This window comes from Chelonia mydas, chromosome 2 (assembly GCF_015237465.2).
Source record: "Chelonia mydas isolate rCheMyd1 chromosome 2, rCheMyd1.pri.v2, whole genome shotgun sequence".
In the NCBI taxonomy this organism is placed as follows: Eukaryota; Metazoa; Chordata; order Testudines; family Cheloniidae; genus Chelonia; species Chelonia mydas.
Window position 1 is genome coordinate 148,737,456 of NC_057850.1, and position 23,096 is coordinate 148,760,551.

The 23,096-nt window shown below is 44.4% G+C and overlaps 1 protein-coding gene across 2 annotated transcripts in view; it reads left to right on the top strand.

Moving 5' to 3' along the window:
- TMEFF1 (transmembrane protein with EGF like and two follistatin like domains 1) overlaps positions 1–23,096 on the top strand; it is a 219,280-nt gene that overhangs the window by 180,585 nt on the left and 15,599 nt on the right. For both annotated transcript variants that reach the window (XM_043540318.1, XM_037893403.2), the window contains 3 exons: positions 14,639–14,787; positions 15,636–15,701; positions 20,613–20,736. In XM_043540318.1, coding sequence (XP_043396253.1) covers positions 14,639–14,787; positions 15,636–15,701; positions 20,613–20,736 — 339 coding nt within the window. The remainder of the gene's footprint in view (positions 1–14,638; positions 14,788–15,635; positions 15,702–20,612; positions 20,737–23,096) is intronic.

Genomic DNA, 23,096 nt, shown 5'->3' on the forward strand with positions numbered 1-23,096 from the left:
GCTCACTTGTCACTCCTATTTTTCAATGTGTATATGAGCCTGTTAACAGGGCTGTGGTATTTTCAGAAAGCTGATGGCACTCAGCTCTGACTAAGGGTATGTTTACACTACGAAATTAGGTCGAATTTATAGAAGTCAGTTTTGTAGAAAGCGTTTTTATACAGTTGATTGTGTGTGTCCCCACACAAATGCTCTAAGTGCATGTAGTCGGCGGAGTGTGTCCACAGTACCGAGGCAACCGTCGACTTCCGGAGCGTTGCACTGTGGGTAGCTATCCCACAGTTCCCACAGTCTCCGCCGCCCATTTGAATTCTGGGTAGAAATCCTAGTGCCTGATGGGGCTAAAACATTGTCACAAGTGGTTCTGGGTACATATCGTCAGGCCCCCCTTCCCTCCCTCCCTCTGTGAAAGCAAGGGCACACAATCGTTTTGCGCCTTTTTTCTTGAGTTACCTGTGCAGAGGCCATACCATGGCAAGCATGGAGCCCGCTCAGCTAACCGTCACCATATGTCTCCTGGGTGCTGGCAGACGTGGTACTGCATTGCTACACAGCAGCAGTTTATTGCCTTTTGGCAGCAGACAGTGCAGTATGACTGGTAGCCATTGTCAGCATAGTCCTGGGTGCTCTTTTAACCAACCTCGATGAGGTCAGGCAATGCCTGGGCAAACATGGGAGTGACTCAGCCAGGTCATTTCCCTTTTAAGTTTCGTTTCATGGCAGTTGAGTCCTATCGGCAGTGCACTGTCTTTTAATCAGCAGCCAGCAGAAGGCGATGGCCAGTAGTCATACTGCACCGTCTTCTGCTGAGCACCCAGGAGATGACGATGGCTAGCGGTCGTACTGCACAGTCTGCTGCCAGCAAGATGTATAAAGATAGATGAAGTGGCTCAAAACAAGAAATAGACCAGATTCATTTTCTCCACCCTTCCTCCCTCTGTGAAATCAACGGCCTGCTAAACCCAGTTTTGAGTTCTAGCCTTGAGGTTTTGAGTTCTAGCCTTGAGGGGGCCATTCAGTTTCTCCCAAAGCCACCCCCTTTGTTGATTTTAATTCCCTGTAAGCCAACCCTGTAAGCCATGTCATCAGTCACCCCTCCCTCTGTCAGGGCAACAGCAGACAATCGTTTCACACCTTTTTTCTGTGCAGACGCCATACCACGGCAAGCATGGAGCCTGCTCAGATCACTTTGGCAATTAGGAGCACATTAAACACCACATGCATTATCCAGCAGTATATGCAGCACCAGAACCTGGCGAAGCGAAACCGGGCGAGTAGGCGACGTCAGCGCGGTGACGAAAGTGATGAGGACATGGACACAGACTTCTCTCAAAGCACGGGCCCTGGCAATGTGGGCATCATGCTGCTAATGGGGCAGGCTCATGCGGTGGAATGCCGATTCTGGGCCCGGGAAACAAGCACAGACTGGTGGGACCACATAGTGTTGCAGGTCTGGGACGATTCCCAGTGGCTGCGAAACTTTCGCATGCGTAAGGGCACTTCCATGGAACTTTGTGACTTGCTTTCCCCTGCCCTGAGGCGCAAGAATACCAAGAAGAGAGCAGCCCTCACAGTTGAGAAGCGAGTGGCAATAGCCCGGTGGAAGCTTGCAACACCAGACCGCTACCGGTCAGTTGGGAATCAATTTGGAGTGGGCAAATCTACTGTGGGGGCTGCTGTGATGCAAGTAGCCCACGCAATCAAAGATCTGCTGATATCAAGGGTAGTGACCCTGGGAAATGTGCAGGTCATAGCAGATGGCTTTGCTGCAATGGGATTCCCTAACTGTGGTGGGGCCATAGACAGAACCCATATCCCTATCTTGGCACCGGAGCACCAAGCCGGCGAGTACAAAAACCGCAAGGGGTACTTTTCAGTAGTGCTGCAAGCACTGGTGGATCACAAGGGACGTTTCACCAACATCAACGTGGGATGGCCAGGAAAGGTACATGACGCTTGCATCTTCAGGAACTCTGGTCTGTTTCAAAAGCTGCAGGAAGGGACTTTATTTCCAGACCAGAAAATAACCGTTGGGGATGTTGAAATGCCTATAGTTATCCTTGGGGACCCAGCCTATCCCTTAATGCCATGGCTCATGAAGCCATACACAGGCAGCCTGGACAGTAGTCAGGAGCTGTTCAACTACAGGCTGAGCAAGTGCAGAATGGTGGTAGAATGTGCATTTGGACGTTTAAAGGCGCGCTGGTGCAGTTTACTGACTTGGTTAGATCTCAGCGAAACCAGTATTCCCACTGTTATTACTGCTTGCTGTGCGCTCCACAATGTCTGTGAGAGTAAGGGGGAGATGTTTATGGCGGGGTGGGAGGTTGAGGCAAATCACCTGGCTGCTGGTTACGCACAGCCAGACACCAGGGTGGTTAGAAGAGCACAGGAGGGCACGGTGCATATCAGAGAAGCTTTGAAAACCAGTTTCATGACTGGCCAGGTTACGGTGTGAAAGTTCTGTTTGTTTCTCCTTGATGAAACCCCTCACCCCTTGGTTCACTCTACTTCCCTGTAAGCTAACCACCCTCCCCTCCTCCCTTCGATCACCGCTTGCAGAGGCAATAAAATCATTGTTGCTTCACATTCATGCATTCTTTATTCATTCATCACACAAATAGGGGGATAACTACCAAGGTAGCCCAGGAGGGGTGGTGGAGGAGAGAAGCATCAGAAGGGGTGATGGAGGAGGGAAGGACAAGGCCACAAAGCACTTTAAAACTTATTGAATGCCAGCCTTCTGTTGCTTGGGCACTCCTCGGGGTGGAGTGGCTGGGTGGCCGGAGGCCCCCGCACCACGTTCTTGGGCGTCTGGGTGAGGAGGCTATGGAACTTGGGGAGGAGGGCGGTTGGTTACACAGGGGCTGTAGCGGCAGTCTGTGCTCCTGCTGCCTTTCCTGCAGCTCAGCCATACGCTGGAGCATATTAGTTTGATCCTCCAGCAGCCTCAGCATTGAATCCTGCCTCCTCTCATCACGCTGCCTCCACTTTTCAGCTTCACCCTCTCTTCAGCCCGCCACCTCTCCTCCCAGTCATTTTGTGCTTTCCTGCACTCTGACATTGTCTTCCTCCACACATTCGTCTGTGCTCTGTCAGTGTGAGCTCAGAGAACATTTCATCGCAAGTGCGTTTTTTTTTGCCTTCTGATCTTCATTAGCCTCTGGGAAGGAGAAGATCCTGTGATCCTTGAAACACATGCAGCTGGTGGAGAAAAAAAGGACAGTGGTATTTAAAAAGACACATTTTATAAAACAGTGGGTACACTCTTTCACAGTAAATCTTGCTGTTAACATTACATATATAGCACATGTGCTTTCGTTCCAAGGTTGCATTTTGCCTCCCCGCAGCGCGTGGCTAACAGCAGGGAACATTTCTGTTGAGCCACAGGCAAACAGCCCAGCAGGAACAGGCACCTCTGAATGTCCCCTTAAGAAACCAGGTGACCATGAATGACATCTCACTCTCCTGAGGATAACACAGAGAGATAAAGAACGGATGTTGTTTGAACGCCAGCAAATTTACAGTGCAATGCTTTGTTCTACAATGATTCCCGAGTATGTGCTACTGGCCTGGAGTGGTAAAGTGTCCTACCATGGTGGATGGAATAAGGCTGCCCTTCCCAGAAACCTTTTGCAAAGGCTTTGGGAGTATATCCAGGAGAGCCACGAATGCCAGGGCAAATGAATCATTAAACATGCTTGCTTTTAAACCATGTATAGTATTTTAAAAGGTACACTCACCAGAGGTCCCTTCTTCACCTGTCAGGTCTGGGAGGCAGCCTTGGGTGGGTTCGGGGGGTACTGGCTCCAGGTCCAGGGTGAGAAACAGTTCCTGGCTGTCGGGAAAACCGGTTTCTCTGCTTGCTTGCTGTGAGCTAACTACAACCTCATCATCATCATCTTCCTCATCCCCAAAACCTGCTTCTGTGTTGCCTCCATCTCCATTGAAGGAGTCAAACAACACGGCTGGGGTAGTGGGTGGCTGAACCCCCTAAAATGGCATGCAGCTCATCATAGAAGCGGCATGTTTTGGGTTCTGACCCAGAGCAGCCATTCGCCTCTCTGGTTTTTGGTAGGCTTGGCTCAGCTCCTTAAGTTTCACGCGGCACTGCTTTGGGTCCCTGTTATGGCCTCTGTCCTTCATGCCCTGGGAGATTTTGACAAATGTTTTGGCATTTCGAAAACTGGAACGGAGTTCTGATAGCACGGATTCCTCTCCCCATACAGCGATCAGATCCCGTACCTCCCATTTGGTCCATGCTGGAGCTCTTTTGCAATTCTGGGACTCCATCATGGTCACCTCTGCTGATGAGCTCTGCATGGTCACCTGCAGCTTGCCACGCTGGCCAAACCGGAAATTGAAATTCAAACGTTTGCGGGCCTTTTCCTGTCTACCTGGCCAGTGCATCTGAGTTGAGAGTGCTGTCCAGAGCAGTCACAAGGGAGCACTCTGGGATAGCTCACGGAGGCCAATACCATCTAATTGCGTCCACAGTACCCCAAATTCGACCCAGCAAGGCCGATTTCAGCGCTAATTCCCTTGTCAGGGGTGGAGTAAGGAAATCGATTTTAAGAGCCCTTTAAGTCGAAAAAAAGGGCTTCGTCGTGTGGACGGGTGCAGGGTTAAATCGATTTAATGCTGCTAAATTCAACTTCAACTTCTAGTGTAGACCAGGGCTAACAGTGGGAAAACTCCTGTTGACTTCAGTAGGCCCAGGATTTCATCCAGAGTTTTCAATTTGTCTGACCCAGTTGTAAAAAACAATAACACTATTGGGGAAAAAAATTAAATTGTCACATTTTAAAACAAACAAAAAACAGTTTTTTTGCAGTTGGTGCTGATGAGCGATTTACTCAGGGTATGTGTACACTTAAACTGCTACAGCAGCACAGCTTCCGTGCTGGAGCGACACTGCTGTAACACTTCAGTGTAGACACCACCTATGCCATTGGGAGGGGTTCTCCCATCAGCCTAGCTAATCTACCTTCCCGAGAGGTGGTAGCTAGGGTGACAGAAGAATTCTGGGGGTTAGGTTGGCATAGCTACATCACTCGGGATGTGGATTTTACACATCCCTAAGAAACGGCGCAGCTATGCTGATGTGAAGTCCCAATGTAGACAAGCCCTAAGTATCTGGTTGAGACTGCAACTGGATGAGGTTCAACTCACAGAAGACTGAAGTAATACTGCTATGTTAGAGAAAACAACCAGAAGAAGAGCAGAGATTGTGTCGGCCCTCCTAATATAAGGAATGCATCTACTGTTACCCCTCTTTGCAGTTTGGGGATTGTTATCCTCAGATGCAACTTTTTCTTTAGGCTGCAAACCTCACTACAGTTATCTTTGCATTTGTCACCTCAAGGCCAGCATACTCTAATAAGCTCTGTTGAGCTACTCCCGGGGTACACTTTAAGACCAACTGGAATTTTAAATTAGTGCAGAAAGCAAGTTGCAAAATTAACATGAGTTGGTCAGGAGAAAGCAATAGTAAACATTTCAGCGTTTTCTAAAGCATTTTCATTTTGTTGGCTTTTAAAGCAAGGGGCTTTTTGTTTCTTTTAAAATTTGACAATTAAAATTTTTTTCCAATAGTGTTGTTGTTTTTTATCAGTTTTTCATTTTTTATCATCTGTCATTTTTGAAATAGGAAATTCAAATATTTTAAAAGAAAGTCTTACCAGATTAGTAAACTGACCAGTCAAAAGTTACACAATAGCAAAAGGTGGGTAGAGGTGGGAGGCAAAAACACTTAAAACATTTATTAAAAAGGGAATGTTTGACTAGGTCTTCTTGTATAAATAATGCAGATTATACCAATTATCTTTGGTTTGAATTGGCTGCCTACTAGATTCAGGTTTTCCATCCTGCTAGCTCAATTAAGCAAGGATTCTGAAGAAATAAAATAATGTGAAAATGTATTTAAAGACTTACTATCATCCCCCTGATTTACACTGCCCATGAAAACTTAATGTTGTCCTCAAAATTTGCAAAAATATCCACAAAGGTCAAAATAACAGATTACTAGGAGATTATTGGAAATGAATCCCTCACACAGAAGTTGTTACCTACGCACCTCTCCCCTCCCCTCCCCTCCCTCATTCCCCATCCCCACTGGGACCCAGTCCTAATCTCCCTCCTCAGGATCCTCATCCAGTCTCAGTGTTGCCCCTCACTTAGCTCTTTGTTTCAGTCTCGTTGCCCAGCCAGTCTCAGTTCTTCCCGTGCAATCCCACTCTTCCTTAGATCTGTGTCCCCTCTCCCTCCCCTCCTTCCTTCCAGCCCACTGATTCTCAGTCTGGGTCTCCAGAGTAGTTGCCAGGCTAGTCCCAGTCTACCCCACCCTCACCCTCAGGCTTCTCATCCAGTCTGTCTACCTCCCCACCTACTGGTTCCCAGTCCCACCCTGATTCTCTCCCACCCAACTCGCAGTCTCAGTCCACTTGGCCAGCCAATACCAGTCTGGCCCCCGCAACCCAGTCCCAGTTCACCCCCACCCCACCTCTCCTGCTCCAGGTTTTCCTCTCCCCACCCAGGCTAGCCTCCAGTTCCAAGTTTTCACCCCAGGTTGCTTCTCCCAATCTAGCCCACTCTCTCCTGCCCCTACCCCCTTGTGCACAGGTCTGACGCTTGTCTCTTCTGTATTTGAATCAGGCAGCTTATTCCTCCATGCTGCTTGTGCCCAGCACCAGGCAAACAGGCTTCCTGCTCTCATTTCAGGTTCTGGGACGCAGCACAGCCCACAGCAGTCCAGAGCTGCAATTGCATGGAAAGTCCTGCTCAGCCCTAGGCAGGAACATGCTTACTGAATGTGGGAATTAAACTGTGAAATTCAAGTCTCTATGGAGCATGTGCAAACTGCTATATTTCAAAGGCTTACAATTTTGCCAGATTTGGGTGGATGTTTACAGGAGCAGCAAAAGATATTCCTCACAGAAAGGCACCCCCCTCCCCACACCAAATTTCAAGTCCCTGCCCCAGAGCAAGGGGGTGCAAGGGCTTTTCAAAGAAGAGGTCCTTAGAACTTCTTAGTGAGGCCAAAACAATTTATTCCCTAGTCCTTGTTCTCAGAAATGGCTGAAGCATATGGCTGAAATGTTCAAAAAACAATTCAGCCAGTGGCAGATACCTGGCATGGAAAGTTTCAGCCCAATTAGTTAAAGTTTGACAAGGTTATAAGCAACTGAAATGGGGTCTTGTAATGGGAAGTGCTGGGCAACCTAAATAATAGATATTTGTATAGGCCAGGTTTATAGCATTATTCTGGATTTGCCAGTTGTGGTTCCATAGTTAAGCTTCAGTTGAGTTTTCAACCTAAAGGAGGAATTATTTGTTATGTATGAAGCACAAAGATACAGTGTTTAGCCTTTGAGTACAGATTATTTTTCTAAGAATTTACAAGTTAATTTGTTAATTAGTTTATAAATTAATTTTACATGAGTCCTTTAAAAATTTAGCACTTACTGTTAGCATTTATTGTCCTGAATTATTATAATAATGAAAAATACAGATTCATCAAACTTTCCATATAGTTAAAACCAAGTGAAGTCTTAGGTACAGGCTACATTTGAAGAATTAAGTTGTAATTAAGTTATTACTGATTTTTATATCTAATTATTATAGACGGGTCAGGTTAACTGCTTAAGACACTCATAACTGGGGTCATAGTAATACGAGAAGTAATTCAATCAATCAACATCCTTCCTCTACAGTGAATTTGCATGTTACATTTCTATTGACTCAGACTGTGGTATGAGGACAACTGGTCTCATGTGTCAAGAGCTCTCATTGGTTGGTTACTTGGCCCAAATGTCACTGCTGTTTAAAGTTTCCATGTCTGCATGCTGGTTTCAGCATTCATGCTTGGAATGCTCCACATGGCAGCAGTGTTGGGGGCTCAAGCAGGAGCACAGAGGAAGCTTTTAAAAAAACATTCGGACTCAATGACTGCCCCCCACCCTCATCACGTCTCCATTTATGTAGCACCAGTCTCCTCATCACAACCTCCTTTCCAAAACATATCCCTTCTGCTCTCAAGCCCCCACGTCTCTGCTTCCCTCTTCCCCCCTCACACCCTGTTTATCCCAATACTCTCCACATATTACCACTGCAACAGGTTCCCCCTGGGGTGCCACCTGGAACTGTGGTATCACTGAGCCCCCCTGACCCACCAACCTGGGCTCCTTTTACACTGCACTGCTGTGACAAGCTCTCTCCAGGTTCCAGCCTGCACTGTCACCAGCACCCATACAGGCAGGGACACACCCAGCTACAGTTACATGCAGACGCTGTGATCAGCCCTGTATGGGAAGGCTCCAGCTAGGGAACTTCCCAGCTACTGAGGTGTGCACCTAAAATTATACCATCTTGCACTGCACAAGGAACTGTACAGCATAAGCTCATGAAATTTGCCCCTTCCCTCAATTTGGAGAGGAAATGTACAACAGCTTTCTGCCCCAAGTTATGACGCCCACACACTGGTTTTAGACAAAGAAAAACAAGTTTATTGACTACAAAAGATAGATAGATTTTAAGTGATTATAAGGGATAGCAAACAGATCAAAGCAGATTACCTAGCAAATAAACAAAAATGCAAACTAAGCTTAGTATACTAAAGAGATTGGATCTGAATAGACACAAGCAGGCTGCAGATTCTGAAGAGGAAAGCTGCACTTGCTTAAAGCTTGGAATCCCCAGGTGTTCCGTTCACAGGCTAAAAATCCCTTTAGCCTGCGTCCAACACTTCCCCCAGTTCAGTCTTTGTTTCTCTGTTGTTTCCAGGAGTCTCTTTGGGTGGGGAGTCATTGAAGAACCACAATGATGTCACTCCCCTGCCTTATGTAACTTTTGTATAGGGCGGGAACCCGTTGTTTCAAAGCTTGGTTCCCACACCAGTCAGTGGAAAAACACTGGTATCCCAAGATGGAGTCCAGCACAAGGTGACCTGGTCACATGTCCCTGTACTGTCACAACAGCCATTACTCAGAGGCTGTTTGTAGTGTCCTCAGGAAAGCTCCCCAGGTGGGAGATAAGTTTCTCCTAAGGCCTGTTGTTCTCACTAAAGGCTCATTAACTTGAATGGGCCCTTCCCAGCCAGCCAGATTTTAGACTGATATCCTTTTGCCTAGTGAGTGTTGCCCAGGAATAGCTACATGTGAAATACATACATAGTCAATATTCATAACTTCAGATACAAAAACAATACATGCATACAAATAGGATAATCATATTCAGCAAATCAGAACCGTTCCAATGACACCTCACATGACTTATCTTTAAGGCTATGATTTAGTCACGGATATTTTTAGTATAAGTCATGGACAAGTCACGGGCAATACTCAAAAATTCACGGGCCTGTGACCTGTCCATGAGTTATACTATAAATACCCTTGACTAAATCCTAAGGGGATCGCTGCTGAAGGGAAGCTGGGGGCTGCTGCTGGGGGGGGCACCCTCAGGGGCTGCTGCTGTGGGGAGGCTGGGTGCACTGGCTGCTGCTCAGGCAGCACGCCAGCAGTGGCTCATGCAGTTGACTGCGGGGCTGCCAGAGCGGCTGGCTGCAGAGCCGCTCCAGCAGCGGCCGATGTGGCTATTGCCGGGGCCACCTGAGCAGCTGGTCCTGGGGTCAGCCACACTGAAGTTACGGAGGTCATGGAAAGTCACAGAACTCTGCTCCCCTCTCCCCCCCCCCAACCCCCCGCACCATATCTTCCTCCAGGTTTTCACATCAAAATAAAAAGAAGTTAATTGCTATATCCTTTCAGCTACGGCAGTCAAGGTCCACTGCTTCCCATCCTGGACATTTGTTTTGTTCAAAAATTAATTAAAATGTTTTTAAAAAGACCAGGTATCCCAGACATTTACCCCAGTAAGTAGATTGTAAATTACTTATAATTACCATTACACCCCACCAACTTCTTTCTGCTCTGGCAATGCAAAGCATCTATACACCCATCTTAATTGACCAGCATGCCACGGCTGCTGAGATCATTAGAAATATCATATGGTAGCCTTCCCTTTGGGTTTCTTGTTTAGTATTCCTGTATTTTTGTATTATTAATAATCATAAAAAGCAAATTCCAACACATAAACCATGTTAGGGATTTAAATATGAGAGTATATATCTGTACTTGGAGGGTAAAAAAACGTAGCAGGTATGTTGTAATCATCTCAGAAACAAACATTGCAAACTTTAGGAAATTCAGAGTTAAGGACAACCTTAATAGAAACCCGAATATACTACTGTATGCAAAAGCATGGTGAAAACTCTCAAACAACTTGAACTCTGACCTGTAGTGACACTAGGAAGATGAAAAAATGAATGTGTTAAAAATCAGTTTCACATAGTCTGCAACCACAAAGACTGAAATGTGGTAATTATAATTGTATGGTTATTGAAAGACATCACTACAGGCCAGAGTTAAGGTTTTTTGGGTGCCTTATCTATAGTTCCATCTTGATGCAGAGGATTTTGTCTGGGAACAGAAATTATTTATGTATGTGGACCTGTATGCATGGCCGGCTCCAGCGTTTTTGCCACCCCAAGTGGCAGAAAAACCCAAAACTTGCCGCTGAATGGGGAGGCGGAATCCTGCCCGCCGAACACAGAGGCGGAGTGACGGTGCAGCCGCCGGATTGCCGCCGAGCGCGAAACGCGCTGTGACTGAGCAGTTTATTTGAGCATGAGCTTTCGTGAGCTACAGCTCACGAAAGCTCATGCTCAAATAAACTGATTAGTCTCTAAGGTGCCACAAGTACTCCTTTTCTTTTTACGAATACAGACTAACACGGCTGTTACTCTGAAAGCTGTGACTGAGTGGCCGCCGAATTCCCGCCGCCGCCAAGGGCGGATTGCCGCCCCAGAGCCCAACCTCCTGCTGCCCCTTTACAGTGGCCGCCCCAGGCACCTGCTTGGTTCGCTGGTGTCTGGAGCCGGCCCTGCCTGTATGTATTATACATGATATTCACACCCAGCACTTGTTCCTGTGGGTTAAAAATGGGTGAATGTGAAGCAAATGTTAGTGACAAAATGGTCAATGCCATACAAACAAAAGCTGAAATAAACTTAGTAGCAGTGTCGATCTGTGGGAACAATAAAACAGCTAATCTGCTAGCCTCTTATTTAGTGACAGTTATATTAAATCCTTAAGTGTGTGTAAGTCCCTCGTCAGATACCATTATGTGGGAACCGATATAAAATTAAAACGTAAATGTTTTACTAGTATTAGCATTTATAGCCATCCTTATTTTAGTTGTACATTTAGAAATAATAATCAGAATCCATTTTTAACATGATAATATTTAATGGTTATAAGAATGTTTTAAGGCAGCCCAAGATACTTAAATACTTAGTGATGCAGTATCCATGCAATTTTGAAATTACAATCAGAATGGATGCACTTAAAAAGTTCATTCCAGTTTTAGCGATATTACTGGGGCTGTCAAGCGATTAAAAAAATTAGTCATGATTAATCATGTGATTAATCACACTATTAATAATAGAATACCATTTATTTAAATATTTTTGGATGTTTTCTACATTTTCAAATATATTGATTTGAATTAGAACACAGAATACAAAGTGTACAGTGCTCATTTTATATTTATTTTTTATTACAACCTAATACAAGTACTATAGTGCAATCTCTTTATAATGAAAGTCAAACCTACAAATGTAGAATTATGTACAAAAAATAACTGCATTCAAAAATAAAACAATGTAAAACTTCAGACACTACAAGTCCACTCAGTCCTACTTCAGCCAGTCGCTCAGACAAACAAGTTTGGTTACAATTTGCACGAGATAATGCTGCCTATGTCTTGTTTACAACATCACCTGAAGGTGAGAACAGGCTTTCGCATAGCACTGTTGTAGCCGGCATTGCAAGATATTTACATGCCAGATGCACTAAAGATTCATATGTACCTTCATGCTTCAACCACCATTCCAGAAGACGTGTCCATGCTGATGACGGGTTCTGCTCGGTAACGATCCAAAGCAGAGCAGACCGATGCATGTTCATTTTCATCATCTGAGTCAGATGCCGCCAGCAGAAGGTTGGTTTTCTTTTTTGGTGGTTTGGGTTCTGTAGTTTCCGCATTGGAGTGTTGCTCTTTTAAGACATCTGAAAGGATTCTCCACACCTCATCCCTCTCAGATTTTGGAAGGCCCTTCAGATTCTTAAACCTTGAGTCTAATGCTGTATCTATCCTTAGAAATCTCACATTGGTACCTTCTTTGCGTTTTGTCAAATCAGCTGTGAAAGTACTCTTAAAACGAATGTGTGCTGGGTAATCATCTGAGACTGCTATAACATGAAATACATGGCAGAATGTGGGTAAAACAGAACAGGAGACATACAATTCTCCCCCAAGGAGTTCATTCACAAATTTAATTAACACATTATTTTTTTAATGAGCATCATCAGCATGGAAGCATGTCCTCTGGAATGGTGGCCGAAGCATAAAAGGGTATATGAATGGTTAGCATATCTGGCACGTAAATACCTTGCAACACCGGCTACAAATGTGCCATGCAAACGCCTGTTCTCACGTTCAGGTGACATTGTAAATAAGAAGCAGTCAGCAGTATCTCCTGTAAATATAAACAAACTTGTTTGTCTTAGCAATTGGCTGAACAAGAAGTAGGACTAAGTGGACTTGTAGGCTCTAAAGTTTTACGTTGTTTTGTTTTTGAGTGCAGTTATATAACAAAAAAAATCTACATTTGTAAGTTACACTTTCATGATAAAGAGATTGCACTACAGTACTTGTATGAGGTGAGTTGAAAAATACTGTTACTTTTGTTTATCATTTTTACAGTGCAATTATTTGTAATATAAATAATAATATAAAGTGAGCACTGTACACTTTGTATTCTGTGTTGTAATGGAAATCAATATATTTGAAAATGTAGAAAAACATCCAAAAATATTTAATAAATTTAAATTCGTATTCTATTTTTCAACAGTGCGATTAACAGTGTTTACATTTTTGAATTGCAGTTAATTTTTTTTTGAGTTAATCACGTGAGTTAACTGCAATTAATTGACAGCCCTAAATATTACCCAATTTATGTATAGGGAATATCACTGGAACAAATAATATCTTTAAAGCCAGGATGAATTGGGTGTGCTCACTGTACTTAATTAAAAAACAAAAGTTGTTCATAGAAAGAGAGGAGAAAAAAAGAGCTAACAGTAAAACTAAGTTCAAAGATTGGCTTGCCTTATTCAGAGAACCTTGCTGGCACCAAGCATTTGCATTAGCATTTGATGTAGATGCCCAGGGGAAGTAGTAGGAACTCTGAAATCAGTACTCCATTTTTTCAGTGTTCAGTTCGAGTCTGGGGAACGATTATTTAAAGCAGTACATCTTGCACTCTAACTCAGTTCTCTAACTCAGCCTCATGTCACTGCCCACAGACTGGACTGCATTGTGGGGGAGGGAAAGCAGCTCCCCATAACGAAGGATGTATGGCCACATCAACTCTCTTCCATTAGCATACGCTCATACCCCCTTCCTCCATGCAGGAGGAGGCCAATAGAGAGCTGTTTAATCCATACCAGATGCTCTACCACACAGCTCCCTTAGTTTTGTGGTATGCCATCATCCTGAGGCACAACAGAAGATGCACAGCAGTAAGAAATACACGGAGCAAAACATTTAAAAACAAGTTGTTAATTAAATTAAAAATCACAGTATTAGTTTTATTGAATTAAACGAGGGTGACACAGACTTCAGAATTGTTAAGCTTTTCGAAGGCAGCCTCCCTGATATGAAATGTCAGGATTGAGTATTGATTCACTGCAGAACTCCACAGCAAAACTCTGTCATTTAAAGGTAGTGTCCCCTGGACTATACAGTTTTCTAGTGTAGAGACAATCCTGCCCTTGTGTGGGGATGGACCTTATGTGCAGTACATCTTTTCCCCCTCTCATGGCTATGGTTTCTTTGTTACAAATGATAAAAAATGTTCTCTGCCTAAAACTAGAAATGTGTTAATTGGATACATTATGAAATAATCCAGATTGCATAACCCTGTTTTAATTACAGCATAATGAACCACTGAGTTTTCAAAGGCATGAATGAATGGCTTGTTAAAGTAATACACTTGACCAAACTTATTGCTGCTGTTCAGCCTTTGAAATGAAAAATACTTAGTTTTGATTAATAGAAATGAAAGTTCATCCCCACTCCCCACAACAGTCATTCAGTTTTCTTTGCCAAAAAACAAACAGAACATGTAAAATCTTTCTTTGGTTTTACCCACATATAGGAATAGACAATGCACTAAATTGTTTTATTGTCGTAATAAATTTTCCTTGTAATAGGTTGCTGTTGTTTTTTCAGAAATTAAAATAATCAGTAAGATTTATATCATATTAAACCCATGAAAAAATCAATAAAATATTGAAGGGTACACGGTAGCTTCTATTCACAACTGTATACATTCTGTCTGAAAACCTGAGATGGCAGCAAATTCTTTGGTATACATACACAATAGATTTTTCTCCCAGGTCATAGAACTGGTGCTAATGTATAAACAAATGTTTACTCAAGACACAACTTTATTTAACTGTACTTCTTTGATCTCATTGTGTGTTTTTATTAACAGGTATGTATTTTTTATTAACAGGTGTGTATGTAATATAGACTGCAGTGGGTACAGTTTTAATCCTGTGTGTGCTTCTGATGGAAGTTCTTATAACAATCCATGTTTTGTTCGAGAAGCATCATGTTTGAGGCAGGAACAGATTGACATAAGGCACCTTGGACACTGCTTAGGTAGGTTTCATTTTAATTTTCATTAGAATTGTCTCTTGCGTCATAAAGGGCCCAAGCAGGCCCTTTAATTATTTTTTATTTTTGTATTAAAATTCACTGATCTTTCCTAATTGCCACCCAAAATATGTATGTATTTATTTAGTTAGCTAGTTGCTTGTGTTGTATGTATATTATGTCTCTATCACTATGCTCTAGGTTGAGAAAAAACACATGTATTTAAAAAAATACATCTGAGCAATAGTCTAAATGTCCATGAAATCAGCCACAACGGAAACACATTAAGAGAGCTCCATCCTACTAGAACACCCCAAGTCATCCTCTCACAACAGCATGAATTAGATAGGCCTTCCAGCATGCCTAGTGGCTCAATACACTTGGGCCCTGACCCTACAAATACTTATCCATTTGCTTTTTGTGCATGGGAGTGCTGCCATATGCAAATCATGAGCATCAATGTTTGCAAGGTCTGGGGCCTTGGACCCTGCCCTGAGGGTATTCTGCCACCAGCTCCCTGCCACTAACATCTAGATTCCGTAAACTTGAGAATCCCAACTGGTTCAACTGTCTGGCTGAAGAACAAATGAGAGGCTATCTGTAAAATACACTCGACCACCCCGCAAAGAGCTTTTTAGCTCAAAACCAGGAAGAGCACCCAGAATTGAACTGGAAGCTGGTACAATCTCCAGGTGGTGTTTACCTAACTATAACAGAGAAAAAATATTGAATCTGACTGTATGACTGTAACTAAATTATTTTCTCAAATATCAACTTCTTACATTGTAATAATACACAATGGCCTGAAAATAAACACTTCTAAACAGATGTATTTTTATTTATTTATCATATAGAATCAGATGACACCAGCTCAGTAGGAAAGAAAGATGATGGAATGCAATATCGACCAGAGGTGAAAGGTAATGTACTGGTATATTATGAATATGTTACATTCTCCCAAGATACCAAAATATAGCATGCATGCCCTTTCTCATCTGCTTTGCAACCGGGAGAGAAGTGAACATCTGCTTTCCTACACCACTATCACCCCATCTCTGGTGAACAGGAGATATGACTATTCCGAGTCTGCCTGGCTTGTTTCCCTAAAATGCTGAACTCCCTTCTGTATTTAGTAGGTTATAGGATTAGCATTTCGCCAATTGCTGTGCCAGTGCTTTAGCTGGCTCCAAGACTGTAGAAATGTGACTTCTGTACAAGTGGCACAGGCCCCCTCTGCCCAGCCTCCCTCGATGACTTCTGAATAAGTGACAGGTTCTGTATTTGCTGCTTCTGCACCTGTTGGACCACAGTGGATGAACCACGCTGTTTAAAAGATTTTTAGCCACGTAAATTAAATGGGCCAGATCCCCTGCTGCTGCTTTTGTTATTTTGTTTGTTAGGACTTTGTTTATGTTAAATTTGAAATAGTTTAGATGCCACTGTGTAACAACGAGAATGAAGTGAGAAGACAAGCTTACAACCTAATTAGAAATGTTTATGAATACAAATGAGCATGTGTATTACCGGTTTGCTTGTGTGCTGAAAGCGCAGCATTGTGAGAGTGAGTGCATGTGGAACATTTTATCAGAAGAATTAACGAGAAATGAAGGGCGTAGGAAATTAGAACTGGATGAGACTTACTTAGTCATTAAGTCCAGTCCCCTGCGATCACAGGCAACCCCATCATATAATCCATTCATATGTTTATCAGGATTCATCTTAAAACCAGTTAGCTTGTCTGTCCCCCACGCCTCCTATGTCTATTGGGAAGCTGTTCCAGAACTTCACGTTTCTGATGATTAGAAACCTCCTTCTAATTTACAGCCTAAGTTTACTCATCACCAGTTTATATCTATTTGTTCTTCTGCCAGTGTTGTCCTTTAATTTCAGTAGCCCCTCAACTGCCTGGGTGTTTACTCCCCCTCCTCCCTATGTATTTATAGACTGCAATCATATTCCCTCTCAGCCGTCTTTTTGCTAAGCTAAACAAGCCAGACTCTTCTAGTCTCTGCTCATAAGACACGAAGACATGCCCTCCATTGCTCTGATCATCGTAGCAGCCCTTCTCTGCACCAGTTCCAGGTTGAATTCACCCTTTTTAAACATGGGTGAGCAGAATTGCACACAGCATTCCAGATGAGGTCTCCCTAGTGCCTTCTACAATGGCATTAATGTTTCTCTATCTCTGCTAGAAATATCTCACCTGATACTTCCTAGGATCACATTTTCCTCTTTCACAGCCACATCACAATGGTGTTTCATAGTCATGTTGTGATCACCTGGCTCGTTCTCCTTCTTGTTCACTTACAACTGCTGAGCCCCTCAGCTCATAGCAGAAAGATTTGTTATCTGGCCCTAAGTGCACGATTTTGCACTTTGTACTATTACATTTCATCCCATTTCTATTACTCTAGTCAAGATCATCTAATTCTTCCTCTATGATATTCCAGGCTGCCTCTGTTTTGATAATGCCCCCCAACTTGGTGTTATCAGCTAATTTCATTAGCACTCTCCTGCTTCTTGTGCCCAGGTCACTAATGAAAATATTTAATATAGGTCTCAAAGCAGGTCCCTGAGGAATTCCACTAATAACCTCACTCCAGCCTGGTAGTTCACCTTTCAGCACAACCTGTTGTCATCTCCCTTTTAGCCAGATCCTTATCCACCTTACAGTTCTTATACTTATCCTCCAGTTTAGCTAATAATTTCCTGTGTGGCACTGTGTCAAATGCTTATGGAAGTCCAGACCGATTAGATCTACTGTTAGACTAGTCACATTTTCTCAGGCTCCTTGAAAAAAAGCTCTGTTTCTGTGAAGATGGTGATATCTTCAGGAAACTGGCCTGTGCCCAGCTACAGTAACTCCTCGCTTAACGTTGTAGTTATGTCCCTGAACAATGTGCCTTAAAGCAAAACAATGTTAAGCGAATCCAATTTCCCCAGAAGAATTAATGTAAATAGGTGGGGATTAGGTTCCAGGGAAATTTTTTTCCCCAGACAAAAAACTATATTATATACATACAGTGTAAGTTTTAAACAAACAATTTAATAGTGTACATAGCAATGATGATTGTGAAGCTTGGTTGAGGTGGTGAAGTTAGAGGGTGGAAGAGGGAGGGATATTTCCCAGGGAATGCCTTACTGCTAAATGATGAGCTAGCACTCGGCTGAGCCCTCAAGGGTTAACTCATTGTTGTTAATGTAGCCTCACACTCTACAAGGCAGCGCAAATGGAGGGAGGAGAGACAGCATGGCAGACAGAGACACACACCCTGTGTGTGGGAGAGAGAGAGAGATGTGCATTTCCCCTTTAATTATGCTGACACCATTCTAAGTACATTGCCTTTAAAAAGATCAGGAAGTTGAGATAGCAGCTGTGGCCAGTAAGCTCTCTCTGTCCTGAGCCCTGTCCTGTCCCTACTCTGCTCTCTATGGAGAAGGGATAAGCCGGGGGCAGGAGTAGGGGGGAGGGGGATACCCTGACATTAGCCCCCTTCTTCTGCCCTCCTCTGCACAGCAAGCAGGAGGCTCCCAGGAGCAGCTCCAAGGCAGAGGGCAGGAGCAGCACATGGCAGTGGGAGGAGGGACACCTGAACTGCCCCGCAACTGATAGCCTGCTGGGAGGCTGCCACACAGGGAACTTAGGGGAGTGGGGAGCTGATAAGGGAGCTGATAAGGAGGTTGCCAGTCCACCCTGGTTCCAAGCCCCCACCAGCTGGCTGCAACGGGCTGCTCTTCCTGCAAGCAGTGGACAAAGCAGGCAGCTGCCAAACGACGTTATAAGGATGCACTGCGCAACTTTAAACGAGCATGTTCCCTAATTGATCAGCAACGTAACAACAAAACAACATTAACCGGGACGACTTTAAGTGAGGAGTTACTGTAGATGTCCCTTGAGGGCTAGCTACACTGAGGGTTTGGGGAGGTCACTGTGATGCACTTATGCTGAGGCGTAGGGATGGTGAGAGTCTGCTGAGAGGTAGAGCCAAGCCAAGAGTCCTGCCTGCACTGAGTCCAATTGACCCCACCTCATCTCTTCTCGGAACAACTTTGTAACCTCCACCCCCACACTCTTGCTGTTAGCTGCCAGGCCCAGGCCCAGCCCCAGCATAGAGTCTATTCCAGGCCTGGAGTTCACAATGATTTTGCTGAAGAATGAGCTGGCTACTCAGAGGTTCTGGTCATTCTGGAGTGGGACTGTTTCAGCAACTGCTGTGGTAGTCAGGGGAGGAATAGAGAGAGGGAGGAGAAATCATTCTGAAGAAGGAAAGGAGGTGGAGGAGGCCTCTTTGCAGGAAAATAGGCAGGCCATATTGGGTGGGCGTGGGAAGGGCTGAGGTGCTCAGGAGGAGCCTTTGCATCCTAAAAGCCTCAGTACAGTTTATTATAGTAGTCCTTGGAGTACTAAAGTTAACCCTGTGGATCAAAGAGCTGCCACCAGGAGCTGGTGCTAGACATGGGGAGACTTTTATAACTTTGATTATATTCAAATGTTTTCCTCTGTCTTTGCTTTTAGGCCCTTCTCTCTGCTTTCACATCTCTGCTCTCAGAAGCTCCAGCAATTTGTCCTTTGTGCCCATAGGTCTCTTCCTTTTTTTGCTCCAGAGCCCTAAACTTTTTTCTGCCAGCTCTTCTACCTATTCTAAAGTCTTAGTAAGTGCTCACTGTATAACACTGACAGACCCCGGTCGTCGTCGTCAGGATTGAACTGGGGACCTCTGGAACTTAGTGCATGAGCCTCTACCGCATGAGCTAAAAGCCAACTGGCTATTATCTAGGGTAGACTCATTTAACTCTCTCTCTCTAAGTGGTCTCGGTGCCACTAGAGGGGACAGAACACCACACCCAGGAGATGTGTGGGTTACATAGTTCCCCTAGCTGAGGAAGTGCATCCCGAGCTTCAGAGACTTCCCATTTGAAATCCCAGACGAGCCCCAACTTGTAACACCGACAGACCCCAGTCGTCGGCGAGTGGGATTGAACTGGGGACCTCTGGAGCTTAGTGCATGAGCCTCTACTGCCTGAGCTAAAAGCCAACTTCCTGTTAGCTAAGGCTGTAGAGCAGACTCCTTTAACTCTCTCTAAGTGGTCTCAGTGCCTCTAGGTGGGACAGAACTTCACACCCTGGAGGTGTGTGGGTTACACCTGCATCTGCTGCACCCTCGATCTTTTCTGCACCTGAGTCATTTCTCCACTTTCATTCCCTGGCCTTGTCTATGTTGCCCACTCCCTTTTGCTTTCTCCTCTTCCCTCTGCCCTCTTTTTTGTCTTTTGGATCTCTCCTCCTCTTTTGTTCCTGTCCATCTCTCTCCTCCAGGTTCTTTATCGCGCTATTTTCTCCTTCTTGGCCCTCTTTTCTTTCTATTATCTCTTGTTAACTCCGGTCCTTTAGTATTCTCTTGTAACCCTATCTTGCTTTTCTCCAGAGCTCTGTTAGGCCTTGTCTACACTTCCACTTACAGCACTGAAACTTTCTTCGCTCAGGGGTGTGAAAGACACAGCTTTCCCCAAGCCAAGTGCTCTGTGTGGCTGTCTACCAGCTGTTTGCCTAGACCTCACTGGCAGAACTTCAGCCCAGTATGTTGATTCTTTGTCAGGAAGGTTTTCCCCAGTTTAGGAAGCCCACAATAGCAGCAGATTTAGTTATCACTAAGGGGTAATTTACAGCGTTGAGTGAGTGTGCTGCTAAATTCCACAGGCTTCTGTGAAACTTGAGCTCTAAGCCACTGCTTTCTTAATTCTTTGTCCTGTCACCACAGAAGTTTTTGGAAGGATGCTATATGTGTGTTGGTTTTGTATATTTACTAAATCTATTTGTGTATGTTTTCAAGATGCCAGCGATCAAAGAGAAGACATTTATATTGGAAACCACATACCTTGTTCAGAAAGCTTCAATGGTTACTGTATACATGGAAAATGTGAATTCATTTATTCCACTCAGAAGGCTTCCTGCCGGTAAGTCAGTGAATGAATAAGCAGCACAGATCCTATATGCATCTGAAAGTCACTCTCATGCACTGTGTAAAGCTTTAACACAATACATTTTATACACATAATATTGAAAACATTGGTTTGTGATAATGTGCTGTGGATTAGACTGTGGCATTGGAGCCACATCCATGTGTAGGGGGCAGCGCAGAGCTGCCCAACCCCAGTAGGAGCATGAGGAAGGTGGGACTTGGGGGCAGGCACAGTCTCTTCCGGGGCTCATCAGCGCACACGTTAGGAAGGAGTATATTGCTCGTCCCAGGGGACCAGCCCTGTTCTGCAGGCCAGTGAACGTAGCTGCCAAGCCTTTTGTCACTCTGTGTCACGTTTTATAGAAATGATTTAATTATCTAATTTGCACAAACTTATAAACTTACCAGCAACCCACCCTGCCACAAGCAGCAGTCAGGGTAGGACATGGAGCTGGACAAAACTTGGTTGCTGTGTCTAGGTGCTTGATAGATGGGGGGATTCTGGAGGGTGTCTGGGAAGGTAGTTCATTGGGGGGTGGCATCTAAGCTGGGGATAGGTGAGTGCTGGGGCAGCTGTGGATAGGTGGATATTTGGAGTTTGTGATGGGGAAGCCTATGACCTACATTTTCCCTTTCTCAATTCCATCCCATTATCCCTAGTTTTGACACACACATCCCCATGCCTCTCCTGGTATCGTCCTAACTTGATGATTCCCAAACAATGGCCCATGAAGTGCCAGTGGTCCACAGTGTTGGTGGATTGCAGGGAGCTGGTTGGTCACATGATGCTGGTGCCTCATTTTCAGCTGCTAAATCCCATTAAAAAGAACCCACAAATACAATACTTTCCTTTTATTACTTTCTTGTGTAAGCAATGGCTGTAGTTTGCCACAAGGATATTGTATTATCATAAATGGGGGTGGGAGGAAGTGTTCATAAGATGAGATGTTAAGTGTTCTCATGACAAGGTAAGTGAGGTCATATCTTTTATTGGATCCACTTCTGTCGGTGAGAGAGACAAGCTTTCAAGCTACAGAGACTTGAAGAAGAGCTCTGTTTGGCTCAAAAGCTTGTCTCACCAACAGAAGTGTGTCCAATAAAAGAAATTACCTCACCCACCTTGTCTCTGTAATATCCTGGGACCAACATGGCTACAACTACACTGTATACAGTCTGTTAAGACGTCCACAGTACAAAAACTTGACAACTCCTGCCTAAATAATTCTTCTCCTTCCTTGGAGTTTGCATTCTTTGAATATTTGTAGTAATTTTTACATCACTTTTTAATCAACACTTTAACCAAGTTCTGTAAGTGCTGGTCCCTATGTGTATTCCACACATGGGAGCGCATACACATGATCTGCCTGAGTCTGGAAATTCTAACTAGCAGTGTCTGTTGGCCCACACATTTGCTGTTGTTCTCATGCTCCAGACTGAGGGCACAAAAGGCGGTGCGGGCCGATGCCCCTCCAGTTCCTTCTTCCCGCTGCATGGCCTGAGTCAGAATCCCTGTGTTCACAGATTTCTCCAGTTTTTATCCTTAGTCCATACATTTTATCCTGTACATACATTTGTAAATAGTTTTTATAGTTTTTATATTAGTATAGTTAGTTACTGTAGCTAGTTCTTTCCTATTATTAGGGACTCCCTCGCCATGGTCTGTGACTATGCTCAGAGTTCAGGAGTTCAAGAACTGTGTTTCCTGCCCTTGCTCCTTCTCTGTGAGGTGACTATCACCAACGCTGTCTCTACTGCATATCACTTCAAAGTGCATCATCTGTTGCTCGTTTCCAGCACAAACAGGCAAAGCTCGTGAGATTTGATTAAGGGAGAAGGCTATGAAGCCTCACTCTGATCTCGGTCAGGGAGACCCCCTCCCATACATTGTCACCATCAGACAAGCAGCACCCCTCCGAGCACAAGCTTAGAAGCAGAGCTGACAACTGCTAAGGCAAGGCATCTTCTTCCTGGGCTTTCCTTGAGAGTAGGGGGCACTTTGGTGATTGTAAGGACAGAACGCCATCCAGATTTGCTCACAAAAGAAGGGATCCCTCCCCGAGCCTGTCCAGACCGGGTGAGCCTTTACACATGGATCCTGTGGGTCCAGGACTGTTAAAGACCCCCACCCTGAAAGGTAAAGTGGGCAGAAAAAGAAGGATCTGTCAGTATCGTTGGTGGCGCCTGCTCCAAAACACAAGAACTAACATCTGCCGGTTCTGTCCAGAAGTGCTGGGCCTGGTTCTTTCTTGGTACCAGCCAGCAACAACCCAGGACACATTGGTCCTGACTGTCGGAACATGGTGGGATATTTTCCTCCCTTACCTTCAATTTCCCCTCCTCTCCCGCCTGGTCCTC